This window comes from Lissotriton vulgaris, unplaced genomic scaffold (genome assembly GCF_964263255.1).
Source record: "Lissotriton vulgaris unplaced genomic scaffold, aLisVul1.2 SCAFFOLD_2975, whole genome shotgun sequence".
In the NCBI taxonomy this organism is placed as follows: domain Eukaryota; kingdom Metazoa; phylum Chordata; class Amphibia; order Caudata; family Salamandridae; genus Lissotriton; species Lissotriton vulgaris.
The window spans coordinates 136,862-164,339 of record NW_028247985.1 but is presented as its reverse complement, the minus strand read 5'-3'; the positions used below and the strand labels follow the sequence as shown (position 1 = coordinate 164,339).

Here is a 27,478-nt window from a genome sequence, read left to right as displayed (position 1 = left end):
GAGTTGGGTGAGAGGTTGCGCTGGCTCTTGGAAATTCGAGGAGGTGCAGAGCAAATAGACTCATGCTCCACAGGTGGACTTGCAGGAATTAGGCCTAGACTTCTGGTGTCATTTTCATGCCTCATCCATTGACTTGGACTGGTGCAGTGAAATCAAACAGATCTTCGACTTTTAGTGCAGCAGTCGGGACTGGCTCGGGAGTCATTGTCCGGTTCAACATCACAAGCAATCCAGGTGGGGATCGATCACAGGCACCACAGGGTTTAAAAACCACAGTTGTTTTAGGGAACATCCCTCAGCACACTGGCATCAGAAATGCTCGGAAAAAGTTGATAAAATGATGAGAAAAGCAGTCAAAATTAAAATTAAAAAAAGTGGCACAAATAATATATTATTTGTGCCACTTTTTAATTTTTAAACCAATTTGTTTATGTGCAATTTTGTAAATCTGTTTTGATTGATAAAGATGTGATTTGATACACTAAATTTTTATTATAATGAATAAAAATTACTGATGCAACATATAATTTTTTTTATTGAATGTGTTAATAAACGGTAAAATCCGAATTATAATTAGTTTTTTTTCCTCTTTATTATTATATATGACAAGCTAGAACTAATTGCCTAGGTTGTTAATTTTCAAAAGTTATTTGATCATGCCATACTGCAGCCGAGCATCAAACGATAATCACCCCTAAACACACTTCTTTGGGGCAAATTAAAGCGGACACTGTTCGATATCAGATTTTTTAAGTAAAAGATATTGCAATTTGTTTTACTATTGCCTGCACTTATTATAGGTTTGTTCCAAGCGGTCATCAGGCTGTAATGCTGAAGAAGAACGCAGCTTCTGTCTCTATATCATCTGTCTCTCTCTCTACTTGGGAGAGCTGGAGCTCAACAACTTTTCTCTGCGAGGGAGGTTTTCAGTTCCTTCTATTTCTGGGATGTTCAAGGTGCACAGGCCAAGTCACACATGGAACCTAGCAGTCCGACCCAAGAAGATCCACTAAATTGTGTGCAAAAATTATCCAGCTGAAAAAAATGGAATGAGATGTGAGTAGCTGTCAGTTGATAAGAGGTGGTTCATCCGAGCGCACAGGCACCTGAGGCTCCCATCTTAATTGTATCCTCCTTGTGACGTGCAAGAGATTTTCAGCTAACCAGGCCAACAGATGCAACATTTCAGAAGTCGAAGGGACCTACCAGTATGTAAAGAATCCAAAAAACTAATTTCAGCGATGATGCAACCTATGATTACATTTTTTTTTAATTAAGAATATAATTGACACGAGTTACTCTTCAAATAGGATCACAATTACATGAATTTCTGATGTGTTTGTTAGCCAGTCCACTCATTACTTTTTGAACCCTCTCACTCGTGACTATCAGTACAGGTGCATTAAGCTACAATTGTTCACAGTAGCTGTGTTCCATAAACACAAGCGCACCCATTCTAGCTCTCTTTGCACAGGGAAATGCAAGAACTGGTAAAGTCTCCGTCACCAAAACAAATGCGAAGGAGTACATTCAGGCAGCTCCAATCTGCCCTTATATCGATTATTAAGGGTCCAATGCCAATAACGTCTATTCCCCCACAGCTTTTTAGTAGACAGACTTCTTGCTCAATGCTTGGGTAGATCCATTGCTAATTTAGTGTACTGCTGTACAGTACTGTCGGCTCTACCCTGAAAAACAGATATGATTTTTGACAGTGGGTCATCCAAGTGCAGGGAGCTACACGGTCCGATCACAGCTTTCTGACGCAGCTCCTGTAAAACGTCACCTTTCAGGCGGTGAAGCTCCTTTGCCAAGACCTTCTTTTCTTTTGGTGGAACCATGCCTGAAAAGAAAAAAGATAGAAGAATATTTGAAGCTAAGAGCAGAAACCTAACACAATCTCAACCCATTGACAGATAAAGTGTATGTTTGATAACAAAGAACAAGAGTTCTCCAGCATAGGCCTGTTAATATCATTTCGCCATTGTTAGGAGGATCTCAGAAGGGCTTCAAAGACATACATAGGCCATCCTCTTCACTAAAGGTTCCGACATCTTGTTTCATTCAATCTGAGATGGTCTATGAAGCCCTACCAATGCAATCATTTCCTCAGTTGTCCATTCTAAAAAAATCAAATCAAAATAACTTCCATCTCAATATGATATAGTGTGGTAGACCGGTCACGAGGTCCATAATAAATATCAACAGCAAATTGCCTACCCTAAAAAAGATACTTTCTGATTGATATAGGTGTTCCTGCAAATTCTTTAAAATACCTCTTTCTAGGTGCCAGACTGCATTCTGAGTTTAAGGAGTGCAAAGCTACCAGCACTAGGTAGTGCTGCAAGGCAGCAGACATTAACCTGAGCAACTTCACTGGAGTTTCAAAAATGGTGCCATGAAAAGAGAAGACATAACTTCCGCCCATTTTTACTGTACCTCCACAAAATATGTGTAAGAGGTGGACGCTAAACTAAAAGAAAAATATTTATAAAACTAATCATGCACGCAGGAGTGGTGGTTGAAGGTCATTAGAAGTCTGCATGAATCACTAAGGCTTCAAAATGTCAAATAAGGATATCACATGCCCAAAAATAGTTTGTCTTGTCGACCAGGTGACTAAGGAGGAATGAAGCACGGCTGCGAGATTAACTGTGGAACATATCAATCCAAAAGGCTCATTATAACGGTCTTTAGAGAATACAGTAAATGCAGGATACATGGAAAAGGCTTGCATTTCATATATCCTTCTTGCACAGTTTTTGGGCACATCTAAAAAGGTTGTTAACATAGAAATTGGAGGGAAAACAATTCATGCTTCTAAAGCTTTGCATTCACAAGCTTTAGTTTCCGCGCTGCAATACTTCTATTCTTATTTTGGAAATAGGGTACCGAGACCTTTCATTACAAATTACATATTGATGTATTGCATTTAATATATAACAATTCCCCAGGGATCTTTACTTTTATTGGGTATGATGAAAAACAAAAGTTTTTCTTCTAGTTGCTATTTTTTGTGTGCATTTTATTTTGAAAGAAAAGAATCATCAACCTTGCTTTCAGACTTCTGTATTTCCATTTAATCAGAGCATACTGGGCGCATTACAAGTACCCTCAAATTGTTACATTTTGCAAATTATTGTGCCCATTTGTATTCTGCAATCGCTGTCAGTGGTGCAAGCCAAGCTCACACCATTTTCTTGGAGCACTCACCTATTAATAAAATCTTTGCATTAGAAACCATAAATACAAGTTTGAACAGCATGAAAATATGGATACAAATATTGCCTAACTGCAGACAAAGCTCTTTCACAGCTCCATAACGTGCTACATTGAATTGGCAGCCAAAGTGCTGCAGGGGGTTGGGCCTGCTTGTGCAAAGGACAAAACATGAAAACCGGATGTCCATGACCCCAAACAATATGTCCTGGGTGTCAGGCAGTAGATATTTCACAGCTTTGCCTTCAAAACACAGTATTCTGTGATCTTTCTCAATTAGCACATGGAAGTATGCATACTGTACGTCCAACAAGACTAGCCAGTACGTCATATGCAAATCATGTAGCATATGTTACAAAGTAACCATTTAGAATTTTTCTCTTTTTAGAAAGTTGTTCAGGAATCATAGGTCTACATTTTTTTGAAAACCAGAAAATATTTGGAGTAACCCTTTTTCCTCTTTTTGTCCGAAGTACTACTTTATCAGCCCCCTTTAGCAAACATTTAGGCGATCGTGTTCATCATAGTGTTTAAATAGGTTGAGAAAGGTGATGATTTAAAGGCGGGTTAAGGTTTCCTCAAAAAAGGGGATGGGTTAGCCTAATCTTACACTCTGTAGGCCCCACTGGTTGAAGTATATTCAATGCTAGTTCTGGATAAAGGCAGTCATTCCGCCCCTAACCAGAGTGTTATGAACCTAGTGGATCAAGTGGTCACATACATTTGGAAATTATCACAATAGAGGAAGATTAATTGAATGGGCTTTTGCCTCCAAGGTATAAAGGCAAGACTGCTTGGCTTGTTTTTCTGTATCTATAGCATTCTGCAAAAAGACAATGATGAAGTCCCTTGCTGTACCTGGTAAACTGAGCATAGTCCCAGTTGCCAGCTCCCACAAAGCAAGGGACAATTTATCTAAAAGACACTGCTTGGCAAAATACCAAGTTAAGTGAAACAAAAATCTTGTGGCAAAATGCATCACGATATTCAAGATAACTGTATTCTCAGCAGTACAGTGAGAACATAAGTAGAGAAGGGCATAAGTAACTGATCTGTGTATTCCAAGACCACAGATCAGTTAGCCTCTCAAATCCCATCAATGACAGTTTAATCAAGAGACAAATAGCCTACGAAAAATGTTTCACCAAGACATTTGCTGTAACGAGTTTGGAGTTTGGCTCATGTGAATGCAAGGGTAGGACAAGGGTCTTCCCTGCTTTTTTAATCACCCAAATGAAACGTCTTAAGGAGAAAATAATCCACCCTCCGATTTGGGGTATAACCAGTTAGCATTCTGTATGTATAGACTGGTAGTAGATTTTCAGCTTCACCATCACCATTCTCCTCATGAGGGGGAAGAGAAACTGTAAAACCCAATGCGTCGCAAATAGATCTGAAAAGCTAATGGAATCTTGTGCAAGCCTCAGACCTTAGTGAGAGTTCACCTTTGAGGATCTTGTGAATCTGAGGATAGGTTGTAAACTTTGTTTTGGCAAACTGTAGCCCTAGGGCTGGGCTGTGTGTGTTTTGAAACGCGAACTGGTCCTGAGTAAGCCGGGGGTATGTATGGGCGTAACCCTTTTTAGGGCTCACCCCTTTCCTATTCCGCAGGAATAGGAAAAAGAGCCCTAATGCAGCTAAACCAGTACTTCAGGCCAAGGGCTCTCCTCCAGAGGATTTTGGACAGTTCACGTGAATCACAATCATGTGACCTGCTCTCATGCACGAGCTTTCCCCCTGGCAGCAGCATTTCTCCTTTCACGGCCGCCAGGTCACATCAAAGGGTTCCGCTGCCCCGCCCCCTGCTTCACGGCCATCTGTTCCTCTCTCCCCGCGCACAGCCTTACTCGGATTTCGCCTCCCCCCTCTCTTTCATCACTGGTCACCCAGGGGCCTCCCATGATTGTGCGACCTCGACCAGCCCTGCACTTCCCACCTTCAGGTAAAGCAGTCATCGGCAGCAGGCTTCCCCCTCCTTCTCTTACATTGGGGCCGTCGCCAGCATATTTCCCTGTGCTGCTTGTTGTCCTTTTGCCTCGTTTCTCATAAGCTATTGCTCTTCAGCGATTTATTTTTGTAAACTTTCTGGTCTTTACCAGCACCAACTCTTCCTACCGCATCTATATCTTTCACTACTGTTCTCTCTTGAGCTCGCACCCGAACTGTCAGAGCTCATGCAAGATGTGGGCACAGCACATCTTTAGGGTCATCTGTTGCCAACTTTCCTTGACATACCCAATTAAGGCTGTGCTGCGGCACAAACCCGCACAAACCCGGAACTCGATGTTCATTTTAGACCCTTGCATCTTTAAGGACTGGTTTCCAGCTAGGGATCCTGATAATAAGATCTGGTAAAAAGAATGTGGGTCAACTTTGTTAGGGAGGGAAAAAGTTATTGTGATCACAAATATACACTGTTAGGTTGAGCCCTAATCGAATCACAGCAGTACGCACATTTATTCCCAGCTCAAATAACTTCAACACAGGGGGCGAATTCCCAGACAGCTCTGAACACCATTAAGTACGCCAGTCGCCCACCTCCACACGCACATCCACAGGTCGCGCTCCCACCTTCAGCCTCTTCCTCAGCAGCGCACCCTCTCCCCCTTCCCTCCTCCTCACCCCAACATTTGTCTCTCACACCACAGGCTGCTGCTATGTACTTGCCAATGTACTGCTGCTATGTACTTTGGGGCATAGCTTTAACTAAAATCTGGTTTTGGTTCAGGACATGCTTTACTGCAACTGTGTCCCTTTTCAACTTCCTGCTGACTATTACATTTTACGTGGTGGTTTCACCCGGCATGATGCGGGGGCCGCCTTTCATTTGTTTTGCATGCTACTTCACATTAAGATCATTTGGCATGCTGCTGCGTGCCCCTTGAATTTATCCCCTTCCCGTTGCTTCGCATTTAGAGCCTCCCATCCACGCAATATGCACGCTTTCCCTTTAGCAATAACAGTACAACAAAGGCAGAAGTCGCAGAAACCCTCTCTTGGGCACAGACATCGAAGGTACACGCTGCTTCACGTTAAGAGCACCCCTCCTCCCCTCCCCACCCCGTCGGGATTTCTTTCACACACCGCTTCACATTAAGGTCATTTTACATGCTGTTACATGCCCCTTGAAGTTATCCCCGTCCCTGCTGCTTCGCATTTAGAGCCTCCCCTCCACACAATATGTGTTCTTTCCCTTTAGCAATAACAGTACAACAAAGGCAGGACGTCGCAGAAACCCTCTCTTGGGCACAGACATCGAAGGTAAACTGCCTTGTATGCGGAGCAGTGCACATTTACCAAAGTCTTAATAAAAAAAAAAAAACTATCTATACAATCGGAGCCCTGGACGTTCAAAGAGAGCGAAGCGGTGTGATGCTGGCTTACACAGCATCATGTCGAGATGTCCATTGTCTGCTTCTTTATTCACTTGCAGAAGTCTGCCACTCACTTTGTAACTGGTAAAAAAAAGTTTCGCTTTTTTTCTAAACAGAAGTGTCCACCACTAGGAACACAGACTGGCATTTGCAGCTAAATCATTTACCGTTTATTTGCTTAAAAATAGATTTCTGCCTCTGCGTCTTCGCCGAGTTTCGTCTAACTGTATTGCGGATGCTTTCAGCCCACCAGCTCCTCTTCTTTTTTTCCACAAATGGGTCGGATTTGTCAGAGTATTGAGTAGTCAAGAAAACGTGGTTCCAGTCCCAGCTCCGACACTTGGCTGAATTATGTGGTCCTGGGCAAAAAAATCTTCTCCGGGTTCTTTATTTGGCAAAACCGGGAGAGATGTGAAACTAACTAAACAGACCATTAAGTGCAATAGTCTGAGTGTCATTTATTCTGCGAGGTGCCTCACGGAATAAATGATACGTTGAGTATTTTACTTGAGATGGACACGTCACCCTCATCATGGGCACCTTTAAACTGGGCAATAGTAGCATTTATTGTTACTACACTTAGAAACGGCACAAATATAGCATTAAGCGTTATGTGTTTTAGTATTGCTCTTTTATAATTATTATGATCACTGCAAATGTCGCCCTGGCCTCAGCATACAGAGCAGTTGCCTGCATGATGCCACGTGCACATTAAATGATACTCAATGCTGTTCTGGTTGTGTTCCTGTATTTGTGGAACATCTTTTTAATTGGCTACCTGCATTGCCGATGCTTTCAGCCCTTCAGATCCTCTTTTTTTTTCACAAATGGGTCGGATTTGTCTAACTATTGAGTAGGGTCGGATTTGTCCAACTATTGAGTAGAGTCAAGAAAAGGGGGTTCCAGTCCTGACTCCGACGCTTGTTTTTACATGGATTCGTCAAGTTTGTAGGCGATCATTCATTTTAATAAATTATACAAAAACAGCTCTGCCTTATGACGCATAAAAGTTCACCCAATGGATACACCTTGGGTCACATTACCATAAAATTACATGAGTGTTTTAAAGTGCACGTTCAAACAGAAAGGTATCTTGGTACTGAATAGCATAAGTATATTGTGACTCAATTCAATGGATTAATTTGATCGACCTCGCAAGGATAAAATGCTGAGTGGGCCAGCCAGAATGTAAACATGTCACCATAAGATCAAACTGGTCCTTCAAATTGTTGGTGCATTCGTGCAATGAGCCACCAGGCATACATTATGTTAGCACTACGAAATGTGCGTTGGGTCTGAACAATTTTGAATTGACCCTTTGTGACTCATGATTATCCAAAAACCAACATTTGCAACAACTATCTATCTATCTATCTATCTATCTATCTATCTATCTATCTATGGCCCTCTATATATCTATGGCCCTCTATATATCTATGGCCCTCTATATATCTATGGCCCTCTATATATCTATCGCCCTCTATATATCTATCGCCCTCTATATATCTATCTATCGCCTTCACTCTATCGCCATCACTCTATCTATCCATCACCCTCACTCTATCTATCGCCCTTACTCTATCTGTCTATCTATCGCTCTCTATCTATCTATCGCCCTCACTCTATCTATCGCCCTTACTCTATCTGTCTATCTATTGCCCTCACTCTATCTATCTATCTCTCTATCGCCCTCACTATCTCTCTATCGCCCTCACTATCTCTCTCTATCGCCCTCACTCTATCGCTCTCACTATCTATCTATCTATCTATCGCCCTCACTATCTATCTATTGCCCTCACTATATTTATCGCCTTCCCTCTATCTATCTATCGCCCTTCCTCTATCGCCCTCACTATCTATCGATCGCATCACCACAGCATCACTCAGCACCACCACAGCATCACTCAGGGGCACCACAACATCACTCAGGGGCACCAGAACATCACTATGCCCTACCACAGCATCACTGAAAGCCACAGCATCACTCGTCGCCAGCACAACATCACTCAGTGCCACCACAACATCAATCTGTGCAACCATTCAACAACAACTGGTTCAAATATGTTATCTCAATGTTTCATGCTTTATTACAAAGGTCACAAAAATATGTTAATATTTCACTTCTGTGCTTGGATTTTCGTCACAGTAATACACTGAACATAATCTTCACAAAAGTTATTTACAAAAGTTTAAGCTATTGCCATTATAAATTACAATAACTTTTATTTAAGTATTCATTATTTTAAAAAAATAAAAGCCATTGTTATTTGTAATATCAATACACCTAAGTCACGTAAATACAACACATATTGCATTACAAATGCTATAGGTGTAACATTTGCAAAAGTTAAAACTATTGGCATTGTAAATGTCAAAGCCATTAATTTCGCTATTTTCAAAACCAACACATAAATAAAAAATGTGTCATTTACAATACCAATAGATCAAACTTTCCTCATGTGAGACCTATTGCATTGCAAATGCTTGTTTAAACAATTCTCTCCATTCACTATTTTTTTGGGATCGTCACAGAGCATCCTGTCTTAACCTGTGGTCCATGGACCCTTGGAGGTCAGCGACACCTACTCAGGGTGTCCGTGGTGGCTTAGAAAATGAAATAATATTAACAAAGTAATAAGGTGTATATAAAGAAGCACAATGTAGAAATATAAGTTTTTTACGTTCTGTAAATGTGAAGGAATTTAAAATTGGAGGGTTAAAATTAAGTTGGTATCCTCAAACTGATTCGTGGGAGCAGTGCAAGTGCATCAAAGAGAAAATAGTATGGACAAGGGTGACCTAAATTGAATTTAGAAAAGCTCCAAACTTTCCATTAAAATTTCATTTTTTTCTTCATATTTTTGTTTAACGCATACATTTAAAGTGGGAAATTGGAGTGTGTTTTTCTTGTTTTTTTCCCAAAGTCTGGCGAACAATGGGCTCTGAATGGAATTATAACATTTGGGTTTTGTGACCTTTTATGAATAACATTTTGATAAAACATTGGACAATAGTTGGCTCAGTGGATTTATGAGATTCTATAGCTGCTGTGTCTCCATTTCAAAACTTGGGAACTGACCTGGACTCCCCGCTCGCAGCTCCTGACTCCCTGCTCCTGGTGCTGGTCTCCCCCCGCCGCCGCAGCCTCCTGACATCCCAGCACGGCCGCAGAGAGGGGGGGACTACACTACCCAGAGACCTTTGCGGCAGGAAGCCGCCCACGCCTATTCCGCGCCCGGTAGCGCTTAAAAATCGAGGAGAGACCCCGCGTCGCGGGACACGCGCGGTCGGCGCAGGGCAAAGGGCGGACCTTCTGTGGCCGACAGGGGCCATAAGAGGCCGGGCCAGGCTACGTCATTAACACTTTTTTTTCGAAATGAAGCAAGACTTTGGCGTAAACAGTGTGTAGAGGTTTGAAATTCACATGTTATCAAAACCTGTGTTGGGCGGCGGCCATTATGACCTCTGTATGTTGCTTATTTATGTGGTTGTTCTCATTGTTGATTAATCCAGACAGCATTTTGTATTAGGCGAAAATGAATAAACCAAAGGAAGGCAAAGGAAAAGGGGTAGTAAGTACCCTGGATGCCTTCCTAGTAAAAGCTACATCAGTAATTATAAATGAAATCAAGTTGACTGAACGCAGGCTGTCATTAGACTCGCAACTGCATCAGAGTCGTCATGGTACCCCCAGTATCACCAGCTTAAATTTAGAGGAGGGACATGTGGAAGGAGGTCCAGAATTTAACGAATGCCCTTCATCGTTGCCAGAGCCACCTTGTATTCAAGAGATTTTAGAATCCCCGATAACAAGAAATAAATCAACTGTTACAACAAGGGCGCAAAAAAACAAACAGACAAGTGACAGTAGACCTGCCGTTATGGGTAAAAAATGAAAGGGCCAGACAACTAAGAAGCCTCGTACACAATACACACCTAAACCTCAGGCTAAGAAAAGGCACGCAAGAGATCACTGAGCCAAGATTAGATTTAACTACTGAAAACGATGATTCCCTATTGATAAATATTACACCTACACAGATTCCACTCATTATGCACGGAGGAACATTTTTGGTCTAAGATGAAAGTATTGATGAATGCCCATTTAGAACCCATTTTAACTAAATTAGTTGACATTGAAAACCGGTTATCTTATATAGAGTGTCAACAACTAAACATTAGTAGACCACAAGCTGAACCGAGGTCCGGGTTAAATAAACAAATGGTTAAAAATAGAAGTGGGGAAATTGCCACAGTGGACCGTTCAGGGCAAAGTACGACACAGCCTGGGGTGCCTACGACTGAGAACAGACTATCAGGGGCAGGAAATACACACAAAGAGGATAGACGGGAAAAAACCACGGCCATTGAAGGTCCCCCACGTCATTTGCATGTAGATAGACCAGATTCCATCCTAAATTTGCCACCCCAAGCTACACCATACATTGTTGTTTTAGCAAATGTATGCCCATTAACATCAGGGGAAGGGGAAGACTGATTGTCTCTGAGAAATAAATCATTGCACCTTATTAATGCTAAGACAGGAATAGATAGCAATGTCCTATTTTCTGAACTCATTATGGCTCGAATGGTCAGATGGGTTGGACCAAGTAAGAAATCATTGGAGGGGGATTGCATAGTTTTAACTTTTAGGACCCCAGGGCTAGCAAAAGCCATAATTTACTGGATATTTGGTCAAATCATGGAGAAATCAAAAATCAAGATTCTACCGTTGGGATTCTTTTATCACCCCCCCCTTATGGCAATCCAATCTAGCAAGAACAGAGTGTCAATATAAAGTAAACCAGCAACCAGAGTTCCCCCCATGGTATCACGCAAATTGCTTTGGCCACCTGAGCACATTAGCTGAGGTTGACTGACTACAAGTAGGGACCTCAATAAGAAATTATGTTAAAGATATGATTGTCCCCTCACTAAATCCTGAGGATATTAATGATTGCATATTATTACATAGGCAGTGTTTGACAGTATATTATTGTGAGGTGCTCAAGTATGGCAGCACTTCGAAACTGAGCTATGCGTTTTGGCTTGTTTGATGAGCCGAAGTGCAGAGGCTGCGTGCTTTAGATATATGGCGCCAAATAATTATCTGTGCTGACAGATTCAGTCTGATAGAAATCCCCTAGTGACACGCCATCGACATTAGATATTTAACATCGTAGTACCATTTGGAGATAAGATACTGAGATGGCACACAAGACATCTAATATCCGAGTACCTTCTTGAGATAAGACATTAATAATGTATCTGGGCAACAAATACAGTATTTCTAATGGTGCGAAGGATCGTGAGGTACAACCAGACACTTCTTTTTAATTTGAACTTTGTCTGAAGATTAGACTCTTTCCCTTGATGGGAGAAACGGTGTAATGCTTATGTTTATATGTGTTTTTTACAAACAGAGCGGTGCTCCTCATTTACCTGAGCTGCAGCCAGGTGAGGTAAGGCGCGATCCCCACACGAGTAGGGTGAGTGAATACGTGTCTAATAGATAAGAATTGACATGATCACAAAAATAACACTACTTATGAGTGTATTTTCAAAAAATGTGCTTGTCTCTTGTCACCTGCATGTTCTGTTGATGTGATTATTCTTTTATAGATTGGGGTGGAGCATCTGTACCTGACAATCAGGTGATATTATTCCTTTTTTACTTTTTCTCACTCATTTTACAGCAGTAGCAACAACTAGGTCCCGATGAATGCATAGGTAATGTTCCTTATATGCAGAAACATGTCGACCACTTGCTGAACAGATATTCTGTTAAATCTGTTATTTCACTTTTTAACATTGGGGAGCTGAGAGAAAACATTATAGTCTTTACTTCTACTCAGTCTCACCTAATTTTATCTTCTCACCGCTCACTTACTCACTTGCACTGCTTTTTTTAGTTGTCATATTACATCCATACCGTTCACTTGTAAAAAAAACAAGGGTCTTCTTACTCTTACAACTTGTGTGAATGTGTTCGCAACAATAACTCCTGGGTAAGGAGAACCCACATGATGTAAAAGTGGCGGTACAGATAGACAACTGATGGGAAAATTCTCACCCTGAGTATGTGCCTCATGTGAATATGTTGATATAGTATCATGTGTAGTCACTGATTAATCCTGCTTACACCCTTCTTTTGTCACGTCAGCAGTTGTTTGTGATGAGAGCCTTCTTGTTCTGACTCCTAGGTATTTCTGTATTTATTAGGTTATTGTTGGGGGCATGTATCTAGTATGGAGTCATTAAACTAGCCCTCGGACCCTATCCTATGTAGTTTGTTCAGTTGTTTCAAAAAAGAAAAGAGCCTGTCCAGGGATTATAGCTGTCAAAGCAGGCTGCAGTGATGGGGGAACTGAAGATGAGAGAGCCTTAATTGAGAGAAACTCTTGCACAAAGAAAATGATATTGAACCTCGCTCATTTATTTTCCAGCTCGGCATTTCTCTATCTCCCTAATTAAATCAAGTTGAACATCATACTTTTATAAGCTGGGGCTTTTGCAGTGCCAACATCTTTTAAATACAAGCATGTAAATAAAACAGCTGTGCTTTTAACATAAAAATTGTGGTACCTGCATAAACATGTTCCTTATTTTCACACTTGCAGGGTGTATAAACCTTCTGTCTGCTATGGCAGTTTTCAAAAACAGTTTGACACAATTTTTTCTTCTTTGGATGGTGATAGTGGGTCGGGGGAGTTGCACCTCTTCCAGGCTAGTTTAAATCTAGAGCCAAGAAGAAAACTATCACCCTTACTCTACGCTCATTAGCAAGCCACCAAGAGCGCTTCTCCTGTCAGCAGGGGATTCCTTTGTTTGCACGCTCCTTAAGGCCCCCTGCGTGGTGAAAATGACATTGTGCGCAGCCGCCCAGGCGCGCAGCTTAGAGGGAACATAGCTCATGGCCCTCTTTGTCTTCCTCATCTGTGGCCACAATGATGGCAATGCCAACACTTTAGCCTCCTGTTCTCGGTGTTGCCAGGAGGGTCTGACACCTCATCCTTCATGCTGAGCAGGTTTGCATCTTCAGGTGTACTCAACGCCTTTTTCTTTGGTGCCTCAATGGTTTTTTTTAGCAAAAGATGAGACAGAAGTCAAAGAAAGACTCATTTGGTCAGGGAGAAACATTGGTTGCGCAATCCACGCCGGACTGCTCAAGGATATTTGGTGTTGCACTGTAGTCAAAATTGGAAGGGTGTACATTCCATCATCCCCTACCTGTCTGCATCCTCCGATATGAGCTCCTGGAGATCAAAGAAGACTGAACAGAGCTGGGCCAGGGCGTAGAGGCAATTGGTTGTGGCTGGCCCAGGAAAAGAGTGGTGTACCAGTTGGGAAAACAGTGAACAGGATGAAATTAATTAGTAGTACTTTGCTAACATAGTTAACAGAATAGCTAAAAGACGTCCTACATCTTCCTCACTTCATTGTCTATTTCACCTCCCTTCCAGCCATCACAGTTATGCAGGCAATAAATACACCACTACAGTCTAGGAAGTGCCCACCCCCCCCCCCCATATCTTGTGAGATGCCACAACCAGTCATCCAAAATGGACACCACTTTGCTTATGTAATTAATACTTTAAGCCAAAGTTAAAGGGTGAATATCAGAAGGTGTCCACTCTAGCATTTGTAGCATCTCCTTTTGATGTTAGCATAATTTAGTGCATTTTTGCCCTAATCCTAAATGTCATAACCAACAATAATCACTGGGGCAAAAAAAGCTAACAATGGGTTCAGGAGCAGCGTGCTGCCTAGAATCAAGTGCTTTAATGCCTTGTCAGGGGCAGTAAGTGCTATATAGTGCAACTACAATACAATACATAACCCTCGTGGCCAACACTGGAGCTAATTCCATAACACTCAGCGGTCTGGCAGTCAATTGCAGTTCATGCAGACTTATACTGTATGACAGTTTTACACTTACAGAAGACAAAGTAGCTATATATCATGTCTATCACCCAGTACTGTGCCAGTCCACAGCAATAACCCACCCATTACGGACTAAACAGATCAGAATAACTGAAGAGATCTGCCACATGCCGCTGGGCAAAGGAGGACTTTAATTTAGTCCACCAATGCAGGTCCCGACTAGCTACACACTAAACTGCTTCTTGACATCTCAGAATAACAATTACATATGGGATGATATTAACAAAATCCATATCTGCATAGCTCTCCTTCATTCCTCCCTCCAACCTATGCCTGCTCGGGACTATACATTTTACACAAAATATCTCAGAATGGGCAGCTTAGCTAAGAAAACAGCTTAATGAACTGTGATCATAAGAAATACCATAAAGGGACCTGCATAGCTGCTAAAATCTGTCAGCTTATTGAAAATCATACACTGCCCACCTCTCTCTCACACCTCTTCATTTACCATACTGCATCCTATAACACAGCTCAGCGGTGGTCATCATCACAACATGGATACACTTCCCACATAGGATCAAAACAAAGACAACACACTTTCAACCAAACACCCTAAATGGTGTAGTGTGCTACCCATAAAGGCAAGTTTTCAAGTGCCCCACATAGGGGTAGTAAGAGCAAGCAAGACAATACAGTTAGACCTGAGAAAACCACAAATAATGCATTGATCTTGGAGACGTTGATGAACACGTCTAATCCTGATGACTGGAGTAGACTAAGGGATAGGTCACAGAACATCCAGTGACTCGAAGCTTCATTGATGAAAAACAAGAGAATCTGTGCCGGGCCAGATCGTAACTTAGACAGAATCTGTGGTAGCAGGAATTTCTATCTAAGTATATGCTGGGGCAGGCTCTGCCTGTGATGCACTAGTAGGCAAGATTTCATCCCAGATGGAAGGTTCTGCTGGATTTCACTGTGCTGGAAGGAAGGGCATGCTAGAACAAACAGAAAGATAGATCATGGTCTACCTTATCAGACAAACTGTCTAGATCTGAAAAGGAAGGCTCTGCTGGGTAACAGAGTATCACCTGGGCAGAAAGTCACTCGGTATGGATGTTAATAGGAGGAAAGTATCTCCCGAGTGAGAGCATGCATTCACTTGAGATGGAGGTATCAGTCAATTCAAACAGAGACAGGGTCTTAAGTCTTTACTGCATTAGGCTGTGGCAACATCTAAAAGGAAAGATAGCCCTGTGTTACGATGTGCCTGTGAAAGCAGGATATGTTTGTTCAAAAGGGGATGGAATGCTCTGCCCTGTAAGAGTGTGCTGGAGTGGGAGAGTGCCATTCGGTGTGGCTTTATCTGAGTTGCAGATGTCTGCTGGGTCAACCTGCGACTGACTTTATGAGAAAGGCCCAAATGGATCAGGCTTTACCCGAGAGACAAGTCCCTGCTGGATCGGACTCTTTGATCTGAAAGGGACTGCATGGTTGGGTCATATTAGATCCAGAAGAGGGAAACCTGTGTTGGGTTTAAAAGTATCTAAATCAAAGAGAAAAGGCAAAGTGCAGACTAGGACTGAGATGTAAAGCCTTCCTATTTCAGACTTTGCCTAAATTGAACAAAAAAAGACTTTGGTGTAAGGTATTTGCTGTTTCAATGAGTGTCTGAGAGTGCACACATAGTTTAGTTAGTCTTTGGTGGGTCTGAATGACTGCACCAAAATATGAGGGAGAATTTCATGTAAAGCCTGTTTGGTCTTGGCAAATAAAGAATGCACACAAAGAGCGGGTCAACAGAAAAGGTTCTGCTGGGAGGGGAAAGTGTCAGAAAGGGTAGCTGCTTTCCTTCATAATGGGTAACAGACTGCACCTGAAGGGGAAGGCTCTGTTCGGTTAGAATTTACATGGGATGGAAGGCTCTGCTGGGAGCGTGTGCTGGAGTCTGATGGCTCAGTATGGACATAAAAAAAGTGAAAGGCTAAGTTCTGCTGGGCTAGACCAAGACAAAGGTATGTTAGGTCGAAATACATCTAAAAGGGAAGGTTATGCTGGGTCAAAATGGGCCTATATTGGGCAACAAATGTTTTACTATCATAGACAATACCTAGAAGGAATGCCTCATCTGTTGTCTTACACTGCGCCAAAAAGATGGCTCTACTGGGTGTAGCTGCGCCTGAGAGAGTGGAAAGGGGCGACCACTCGGTCCCCCCGAACGTATGGCTGAGTGCCTCGATCCCCCCGGGAAGCCATTTTTGGGCGGGAGGCGCGTCTCGGCTGGTATGCCCGAAGCGGCGTAGCCGGGGCGCGCTTTTTCCCGCCCTAGAATGGGCTGGCCTAGACACCGACGCAGCCGGCCACGCCCTCGGGGCGGGCAGGGGCGGGTTTTTCGCCCACCCTGAAGACGGATAAAAGAAGGCGCAAGACCAGAAGACGTCCTCTTGTTCTTGTGCTCCGAAGCTGCACCCCCTCGCTACACGTGAGCTCGGGACGGAACGAAGAGCCAATTTTGAGCGTTTTGATCTTTTTCTTTGTCTTCTAGATACTTCCTCGGAGAGATGCCCAAGAAAGGCGCAAAAAGAATGACGACCGAACAGATGGTGCGGGCCCTTTGCAAAGAAGTGTCCGACATAAAGAAACGGTTGGCGGAGCGAGTATGGGGAGGAGGGTTCGGGCACCCCGCCGGCTGGAGGGAGACCTAAGAGGCCGAGAAAGGTTCCAGCCGGTGGGGCCGTCCCGGTTCCCTCTGCCCCGCTCGAGGCGCCGACCCCAGTACCGATGGAGGGGAATCCAATCCCCGTTGTCGTCACCCCGACATCCAAGGAAGACATGCCCCCCGAGCTGGCAGCACAGCTAGCAGCATGGTTGGGGGATAGTAGTGATGGCGCCACGGCTGCCGAAGCACAGGCGCTGATAAAAGGGCTTCGTGAGAAGAAAGAGGCAGCTAGAGTGGCTACGCCGTTGGCGGGGATAGACAAGTCGCAATCGGCAGAAGCTGCGTCCGGTGCAGGTAAGCGGCCATTGCCGATTGCAAGGGACGAGTCAGCACCCTCTCGTAGAGAGAGATTAGGACAACATGTGCCTTTAGCTATAAAAGAAAAGATCTGGGCGGGGGAGTACGTGAATATTTTTTCCCTGCTTGTTGATCATTATGATGTGGAGCATGTAAAAAGTCAGAAGGACTTAATGCATCCGAGTGTTTGGCGCGCAAAGATGGCCGCCTTTAAGGTCAATGAGAACATTGGCAACTGGGGCAATGCATGGGGTATTTTCACATCAATTTTGGGGGAACGTAGGCCCGAGTTGCTTCCTGAGTTTCCCGTTTATCAATCACGAATTATGGGTTACTCGACAGCGTATCAAGGTAACCATTGGTTTTGTTATGACAATTTGTTCAGGAAAGAAAAGGAACATAACAAGAGTTTGACTTGGGATTGTTACGATTCTTTAACATGGGATAAAATGAAAGAATCGGGAATGTTAAGAATGCCATTGGTCGGGAGCACTGTTGTTGATTACTCCCGCCAAAATGTGGGGACGCCCTTTCGACCAAGTACGAGCACCGACGACCAGTCGAGGCCCGCAGGCAATACAGGTAGAAAGGGTTTCTGTTTTAATTTTAACAAGGGGAAGTGTACCAGGCCTCCGGGATCGTGTAAATTCAAACATGAGTGTAGTACGTGTGGGTCGTCCCATCCTGAGTCATCGTGCAGAGCCAGAACGAGTGAGAATGGGGGTAAGGGAGGCGCCAAACAGGTCTAAACTAGGCCGAGGGGCGCCTTTACCAACCCCGATTGATACCTTGGCAATGATTCCCTGGCTCAGCGAATACCCGGATCGTACTTCTGCCGGGGTGCTGCGGAACGGTTTTACACATGGTTTCCGCATCCCGGTAGGGGACTTTCAGGGTGTAGGGATGTGCAAAAATCAACTTTCCGTTTTACAACATGCATCTGTAGTGCAAGAAAAAATTCAGAAAGAGGTTAGCCGGGGACGGGTCGCCGGCCCGTTTAGTGAGCCCCCGGTACCGGATTTCGTTTGTTCTCCGTTAGGGGTGGTCCCCAAGAAAGACCCGGGTGAGTTTCGTTTGATTCATAATCTATCTGCTCCATATGGTCTTTCGGTGAACGACGCAATTGAGCCAGAAGTTTGTTCGGTGCGATACGCATCTTTTGATGAGGCGGTAGCCATCTTGAATCGCCTGGGGCACGGGACGTTGATGGCGAAATCTGATATCGAGTCAGCGTTCCGGTTGCTTCCGGTACACCCAGACGATCAGCGTCTTCTGGGATTCGGGTTCCAGGGGTCATTTTACATGGATAGGTGTATGCCAATGGGATGCTCTATATCATGTGCTTACTTTGAGAAATTCAGTACTTTCCTGCAATGGGTGTTCACTAAGAAAACGGGTTTCCGAAATGTAATGCACTACCTTGACGATTTTCTGTTCCTTGGCCCCGCCGGTACTCCCGAATGTGCCCGGGCCTTAGCTGAATTCTGTGTGTTAATGGATCATCTTGGCGTGCCGTTGGCACCAGGTAAAACTATGGGTCCCACGACTTGCCTCGAGTTTTTGGGGATCGAGTTGGACTCAAGGGAGGGGTGCTTCCGTTTACCAGCTAGCAAAGTGTCGAAATTCAGGGCAGCCCTCCAAGTATGTTTAAAGGCATCCAAAGTTACACTGCATCAGTTGCAACAGTTAGTGGGAAAGTTGAACTTTGCCTTGAGGGTGATACCAATGGCTCGCCCCTTTTCCCGCTCAATTGCCCAAGCAATGGTTGGCTTAAAGGAGGGTCATCATCGCACAAGGTTATCGGCCGAGGTCCGCCAGGACATGCGGATTTGGTTAGCATTCTTGGCGGACTTCAATGGCCGGGTCGTCTGGAACAAGCCAGCCGTCTCCTCTGAAGAGCTTGGGCTATGGACAGATTCAGCAGGAAGCGTAGGTTTTGGCGCCATCTTCGGCACGAAATGGTCGGCACAAAAGTGGCCCCTATGGTGGCACGAGAAGGGGCTGACAAGTAACATCGCTTTCCTCGAACTATTTCCCATTCTGGTGGCCCTGAGAACCTGGCCAGAAGGGTTCAGAGATCATTCTGTTGTGTTCTGGTCCGATAATATGACCGTGGTAGAATGCATCAATAGTCAGGCAGCCCGTTGTAAGTTGATTTTGAGGCTCCTCAAAGAAATTGTCTTACTGTGTATGCAACTGAACGTAGTATTCAGAGCAAAACATGTCCCAGGGGTGATGAATCAGGCTGCTGATGCACTGTCTCGTTTTCACATGCAGGCTTTCTCGGGTTTCCTTCCTTCAGCGGACCCGGAGCCGGCACCCTTCCCCGAAGCTCTCTGGTCTCTCGGTGCCCCGAACTTCGTCACCTCGTGGGAGAGAGTCTAGCACCCAGGACAAGGAAGGCATATGAAGGGGCGTTCCAGGCCTATTTAGCCTTTTTGGGGGCAGAGAGAGGAGGACTTTGGGGTCAGGAGGAGTTGGTAGTACTTTTTCTGATGTCCTTACGTAGGGCTGGGAAATCGGTGGCTACGGCCCAAAGGCATCGTGCCGCCATTTCCTTTGTTGCCAGGGCCCATGGCATCCTGGACCCAACAGCGTCTTTCACGGTACAAAAAGCGCTACGTGGGTGGCAACGTCTAGAGGGTCGCAGAGTAGATGTACGACGACCGATAGGTCTAGACAGGTTGTCCCAGTTACTGGTCACGCTCCCGAACACATGCTCGTCCCCGTTCGAGACCTGTTTGTTCCGGACTGCATTTACGCTGGCATTTCACGGGGCTATGAGAGTTAGTGAGCTGGTTGCAAGGAGCAAACGGGACGTGACGGGGGGCTTGTGCAGGGAGCATGTCCAGATCAGGGGTGACGCGATGATTGTCTCCTTTCTCAGGTCCAAGACTGACCAAGATGGGAGAGGGGACTGCACGATCATCCGCAGGAACCCCGACTCATCCATGTGTCCGGTACAGTGCTTAGAAGATTACCTAGCACGAAGGGTGGCATCATGGGGAGGGACATTGTTGAGGCATGCAGACGCCACCCCGCTGACGAGGTTTCAGTTTCAACGGGTGCTTGCAATGGCCATTGCCGCAGCGGGCTTGGACCCGGGCGAATTTGGGACCCACTCCTTTCGTATAGGGGCTGCCACTGAAGCTACAGCCAGAGGTCTTAATGTAGAACAAGTGAAACGTGTGGGGCGCTGGTCCTCCAATTGTTATAAGAGGTACGTGCGATTGCACATGTTGTGAAACTGTAATCTTGTACTCACGCCTCTTGTCTTTGTTTGTTTTCAGTTGCGCAAGCCTACGCGGCAGGGCAGACTGAGCAGTCGACCCAACACCAGGTCAGCGGTCGCACGTCACCGGCTGTGAGGAAGGAGGTTTGGGTCGTGGGCCACTCATACGTGAGACGGGCTGCAGACGTATTCAAAGCAGGTGACATGGTTCACGTACCTGAGGAATACGGGTACAGAGTGTCCTTCTACGGAAGGGGCGGTCTCTGTATTGACCAGTTTCAGGAATTTTTTGAGGGCTTGTTAGAGCGGATGAGGTCACCGCCGTCCATAGTCATAGTGCATTTGGGGGGCAATGATCTGGTCACCACCGGTAGACGACTTCTCCTGGAGGCTATGCTTTCCACGGTAAGTTGGTTAGCGAGGAGAGTTCCGGGGTGCCTAATCGCATGGTCTCATATGATCCCACGAAAAGTGTGGCGGGGGGCTATCTCGATCCCTGCTTTGAATCATTCTGTTAGAAAATTGAATAACAAAGTGAGTAGGTTGTTCCGTTCCAAGGCATTGCATTCGATCTCGCATAATGGTATTAATGATGACAGTATGTATCTGGGGGATGGTGTGCATTTGTCGAGGGCGGGGAATGAGTTACTCATAGGAGACTTCCTAGCCTGGTTAAAATCTTTGGAACATGACCTTTAGGTAGGAGTTTTGTGGGGGGTCCGGATAGCCGGTCAACTATCCGGACCTGTGGCGGTAAGGTCATGATCGGTGAGCACTAATTGGTAGATCCCTATGAGTGGGCGTCACCCAACACGGATGGGAGCGCTCGGGAGAGGTGGCCATTGGCCCCTCAGTGGGGAGGCGGTCCCGTCTAAGGGCGGGTCGCCGGAAGTAAAGGAAAGGCGGTCAAGGCCCCTTCCTTTGTAGGAGGGGTTACAGCCCCCTCCTGGGGAATTTCCCGGGGCCAGGGTCATCTGCGACGGCAGATGCGGTAAGTTGTGTGGGGTGGGGAGAGGTCAACGATACCTTCTAGATACCACACACAAGTGTTCGAACGACCTTTAAATGGCGTCGAGTCTTAAGGGCCCCCGTCAAGTCAAGGGAAATTGTTAGTAGTTGCACTTGAGGTAAGCCTCTGTGCTGTCGCCCCTCCCAAGTGGGAGGGGTAAGTCTGGTTAGGGATCTTGACACCGGTTATGACCTTGCCGTTGGCCCTTAAACGTTAGGATGTACAATTTCAGTGTTCTTAGAGAATGTTTTGTAGGATGCTAGTTCGGCTAGGAGAACCTCTGTATTAGAGATTATGTTAAGGTTAGCCAAACATCGTAATGTGATAATGAAATTGTACATAACATGAAAACGTTTAATGTTTTAATTTTGTTTTAATAAATACGGCCGGGATGGTCACTCCATCCCACATCCAAAAACTTTAAGAACTGTTTCCGGTTTCCCTCCTTTTGGGGATTGTGTTGAGAGGGGGTGGCGGGTATCTCAGCCATATGGAAAGGGGCGACCACTCGGTCCCCCCGAACGTATGGCTGAGTGCCTCGATCCCCCCGGGAAGCCATTTTTGGGCGGGAGGCGCGTCTCGGCTGGTATGCCCGAAGCGGCGTAGCCGGGGCGCGCTTTTTCCCGCCCTAGAATGGGCTGGCCTAGACACCGACGCAGCCGGCCACGCCCTCGGGGCGGGCAGGGGCGGGTTTTTCGCCCACCCTGAAGACGGATAAAAGAAGGCGCAAGACCAGAAGACGTCCTCTTGTTCTTGTGCTCCGAAGCTGCACCCCCTCGCTACACGTGAGCTCGGGACGGAACGAAGAGCCAATTTTGACCCACCCACCAGCCCCTGAGGACAGCAAGTTGTTGTGCAATAAAGTGAAGTTATAAGTTGGTTTTTCCATTTCGTTTACAGGCTGTGACAGTATCAGTTTGTGGTTAATCATAATAAAGTATGGTGAATACAGTCTAGGTTGTTACGATTAAAATGAGTTGATGTAGTGTTGCATTTCTAGCAGGCTCTTTCGGTCGTAGTGACCAATGTTTTCATAGGTTTCAGAATTGTCGTATTTATTTTTGGTAGGCGGTAAGGTCATGATCGGTGAGCACTAATTGGTAGATCCCTATGAGTGGGCGTCACCCAACACGGATGGGAGCGCTCGGGAGAGGTGGCCATTGGCCCCTCAGTGGGGAGGCGGTCCCGTCTAAGGGCGGGTCGCCGGAAGTAAAGGAAAGGCGGTCAAGGCCCCTTCCTTTGTAGGAGGGGTTACAGCCCCCTCCTGGGGAATTTCCCGGGGCCAGGGTCATCTGCGACGGCAGATGCGGTAAGTTGTGTGGGGTGGGGAGAGGTCAACGATACCTTCTAGATACCACACACAAGTGTTCGAACGACCTTTAAATGGCGTCGAGTCTTAAGGGCCCCCGTCAAGTCAAGGGAAATTGTTAGTAGTTGCACTTGAGGTAAGCCTCTGTGCTGTCGCCCCTCCCAAGTGGGAGGGGTAAGTCTGGTTAGGGATCTTGACACCGGTTATGACCTTGCCGTTGGCCCTTAAACGTTAGGATGTACAATTTCAGTGTTCTTAGAGAATGTTTTGTAGGATGCTAGTTCGGCTAGGAGAACCTCTGTATTAGAGATTATGTTAAGGTTAGCCAAACATCGTAATGTGATAATGAAATTGTACATAACATGAAAACGTTTAATGTTTTAATTTTGTTTTAATAAATACGGCCGGGATGGTCACTCCATCCCACATCCAAAAACTTTAAGAACTGTTTCCGGTTTCCCTCCTTTTGGGGATTGTGTTGAGAGGGGGTGGCGGGTATCTCAGCCATATGGTATGGCTCTGTTGAGACAGATGGTGTCTGAGAGAGAAGGATCATTTGGAACAGACAAACTGAGAGGGAATTTTTAGCTGAACTAATGTGCCTAAGAAGGAAGTGCTCAGCTGAGAGAGATATGATAATCAAGTATTTGCTATGAAAGACTACATTGGAGAGGAAAGCATGTGCTAAATCCCAGAAGCAATGCTATACTGGTTCAGACTATGAGACTGGGCGAGACAGTTCTGCTAGGTCAGACTGTGGCTTGGAGGAAAGATCCATTGGGTCATACTGTACCTGAGAGGTGAAGTAATCAAGAAGAAAGTGTCCACCAAGCTAATGCTTCAGTCAAAGTTATATGGCAATCATTCTATTGTAACAAGTGAAGAAAAATCACAAATGTACATTTTTGGTGTTTATTCAACAAAATATAAATACATACAGGAAACAGCTGTCAAAGTAGGCTTGTCATTAGCAACAAATACATATCACTATTGCCTTAATATTGGCACTAATGTGCTAGAGCAAAGAAGTAAACCGGGATAGCAAAAAAAAATGGAACTCCTTCATTATACAAGTCAATCTTATGCCAAGAGTTTTCTGTTAACTGCATACACAGTTCATTAGGGAGTCCTGTCCAATATTCAGTCAGTCACGTGGGAATTAAACAATTCAAGTATGTTTACATGTTGCTGAAAACACCCCAAAAAACATATTTGTTTTGAAGTATTTGTAAATGTTGTTTACTTGTTACAATGGAACAATAGATATTGTACTTATAACTTTGACTGAAGTGTTTGCTTGGGAGGAATGTTACTTATTGATTACTTTATTGGCGGGTCCAGCCCCTCCGGCTTTACATGGATCTAACCCTAAGGGAGGAGTGAGCACACTGCCTCTCATCCAAGCACAGTTAACCCCACTGCATTCTGGTAAATGCAGTAAGCTTATTTCAAAGGTGGCGCAGCTAGTGCGGTTATCTCTAGAAACAGGTTTCTGGGATGCGCCTGAGTGCCTGCAGAGTGGTACTGTGACCTATGAAGACTTTGGCAGCATTTCATCAACCCCAGGTGACGTTTCTCTGCTCTCTACTACTACTGCTCTGCACGGAAGAAGGGGTAAACCCAGAAACACGTGTCTAGAGATAACCGTACTACCTGTACCAACTTTGGTGAAAAGCTACAGCAACTTTGAAGTAAGCGTACTTCATGTAGCAGAATGGAGTGAACTGTGCTGGGATGGCAGGCTGTGTGCTTTCTTCAGCCTTGAGCCAACGAGCTGGTGAGCTCTAGGATGCACCTCTATGCCTGTGAAGTGGTACTGTAACCTATAAAGAATTGGGCGGCATTTTAGCAACCCAGATGACTTTTCTGTGCTCTCTACTGACTAAGGGTTAAACCCAAAAAGACGTGTCTAGAGAGAACAGTACCACTTGTACAGACTTTGGTGAAAAACTACAGCAACTTTGAAGTAAGCGTACTGTATTTACCAGAATGCAATGGGGTGAAGTGTGCTAGGATGAGAGGCAGTATGCTCCCTCCCCCCCTTATATGGATCTAGTCCCAATCTTGACATTGTGTCTGAGAGGTGAGGCTCTGGTGGGTCAGTCAGACTGTGCCTGGATCTAAAAGTGAAGACTAAAATCAAAGTTAAGGGAATGTTGGGATGAAAGTCTGCATGGGCCTGGAGAGCCTGCTTCCTTGTCCCATGTTGACCTCCTCTCAAGGCACTGAAAAACTTCTGTAGGTTTTTGATTTTTGCCTATATTGACATGACAGTCAAGCATGGGTGTCCACTGAGAGCCTCCCTGTTTACAAAGATAGTGACCCTAGAGATTGGCTTGGAGGTTGAGGAGGCATGCAAAATGCATCCTTCTTTTGACAGAGGGGCTACTGCCATCTCTATCCAGGCTGGGGCAGACTAACAGTGTTGGCAGCATTAATGTATAGTCAATGATACCTATACTCAGTCTGGTAACGTCTTTGCAGTCTCAGTTACTTGGGTTCTTTTTGCCTCTATCACGTCTGTGATATGTGTGTTGAGATCAAGTGCGATCTAAAGGGGAGGATGGATGGGTGAGCTATGGTGTTTAATCTAAACCTAGCTGGTAACTGTTCTGCTGGACATACCAGCTTCCCTGCGTCCCTTCCTAGTTCTTGAAGCAGCTTGGTAGGTTAGGGAAGGAACCAGCACTCATCACTGTTAAACTCAGGCATACCTTCTGTTGTTTGATGGTCATGGCCCTTGGCTTGGAGTTAATTAACATATCTTCCTGCTGATAGCATACACAGGTACCAGGAAACAGAGCAGGAGGAAAGCAAGCTTCCCCCATTTAGTGATCACGCAGTGAACATGCAGGAATTATGTCCCCAGGATAGAAAATGCAATCAGGATTCAAAAGAAGCCCATCTCCTGATAGGAGCAGTTTGTTCCCCAGGGAATGTTAAAAAATTGACTCAGTGGTCGGTTCAATGCTTTACTTGTTTCCTGATAAGCCACACACCAGTGTGGTGGAGTAAGCAGAGATCGAGGAGTGGAATCCCCGTGGGATTGAGAGTATTTTTATGATAGATTTTGTGTGTAAAGGAATTTGTCAGTCTGAGGAAAGTAGCTGGGTTGCAGCTTGGCAGGCAAATTACTTTACAGAGTACCCGCTATCTTCGAGAACTGTGGGAGAGGGCTGGGGAAGGGCAGCTGCTTTAAAGCCCAAGAAGACTCTAGGCAGCTGCTCAACATAAATAAACGTGCTGCGTTATTGTCATTTAATGTGAGGCTGCTTCTTTCCTGGCCCTACTTTTGTGCTGTGGGAGTCTAGGGGTGCTTCAATTTCACATCTGTAGCCGGAGAAGTTGCGCTGCGGAAGATTTTACCATTTGAACCCTTGTTCCTTACCCCAGGGCTTGCATGATCTGCAGCATTGCTTTGGTTGTCCTACACCAGTAGCAAGCAGCATCATCTCTGTGGATGCACTGCTATTATTGACTCTAGATCAAGGGCACTCAAAGTATGGCCAAGAGCCACTTGTGGCCCTCCAGACCTTGCCCTTAGGAAATAGTGCTCAGTCAAGTAAAAAGCAGCGCAGTTATGCTAACATTAAGAAACCTGCTGAACAGGCAAGTGTTTGTTTAGGAAAAGCAGCAAAGAAACACCAGGGTTATCTCCTTACCTTGTGCCTTTTCCATGGTTTGAGATACAATGCGCCTGAATGCCTGATCCGCCTGGTGAAGCAAGCTTGATGCAGCTATAGCACGGTCTACATCCTACATCATAATAGGAGAGGGTCTGGTTAAGGAGGAGAAACTGCTCAACCTACTTATAGATTCAGGCACTTCTACCGCTATTAAAAACAACACCAGGGTTCAAACATATAACCAGCTTCCGATATCAACATTAAAGTTCCATAGGATTTACAGCTCTTCACAGCAACACTGAGGTTTAGCCACTTCTTCGCCACTCTACATTAACATCTAGAGCCAGCCACTTCAAATGCTTTCCAAAATGCAGATGCTGAACAACTGCAGTTCTTTACATCACCCCTTAGGTTCAACTACTTCTACAACTCCCTAAATCAACACAGGGGTCCAGAGATGTTTAAAACGTTTTAGATCTACACAGCAATTGGAACTGTGAGCAGTCTCATCTGCTCGCATAAATATTAACATCACCCGCTATCTTCACAGTAACACCACTCTTAGGAAACACCTGTTTATATGAGGACACCACCACCCAACACATTTTTCCAGATTGGATTAAAACCACTCCCTAGCTGTCTGATTTGGAGGAACTCAGCCACTGCCTATTCAGCTAAGAGCAACACATCCCGCCTACCACCTAGGAGTAAAAACACCCTCAACCCAGTCACAAAAAAGAAACACCACCCTCTACCTTTTCACCAAACAGTAACATCACCATCCTGAATAACAGGAACGCCTCCCC

At 44.9% G+C, this 27,478-nt stretch overlaps 1 protein-coding gene across 2 annotated transcripts in view; it reads right to left on the bottom strand.

The window, feature by feature from the left end:
* Positions 1-1,252: 1,252 nt before the first annotated feature.
* The window catches only part of PSTK (phosphoseryl-tRNA kinase), a 96,314-nt gene continuing 70,088 nt past the window's right edge, over positions 1,253-27,478 (bottom strand). For both annotated transcript variants that reach the window (XM_086949858.1, XM_086949859.1), the window contains exons 5-6: positions 26,709-26,802; positions 1,253-1,843 (exon numbers count right to left, since the gene is read on the bottom strand). In XM_086949858.1, the coding sequence (XP_086805984.1) occupies positions 1,626-1,843; positions 26,709-26,802 (312 nt within the window). In that variant the 3' untranslated portion in view covers positions 1,253-1,625. The remainder of the gene's footprint in view (positions 1,844-26,708; positions 26,803-27,478) is intronic.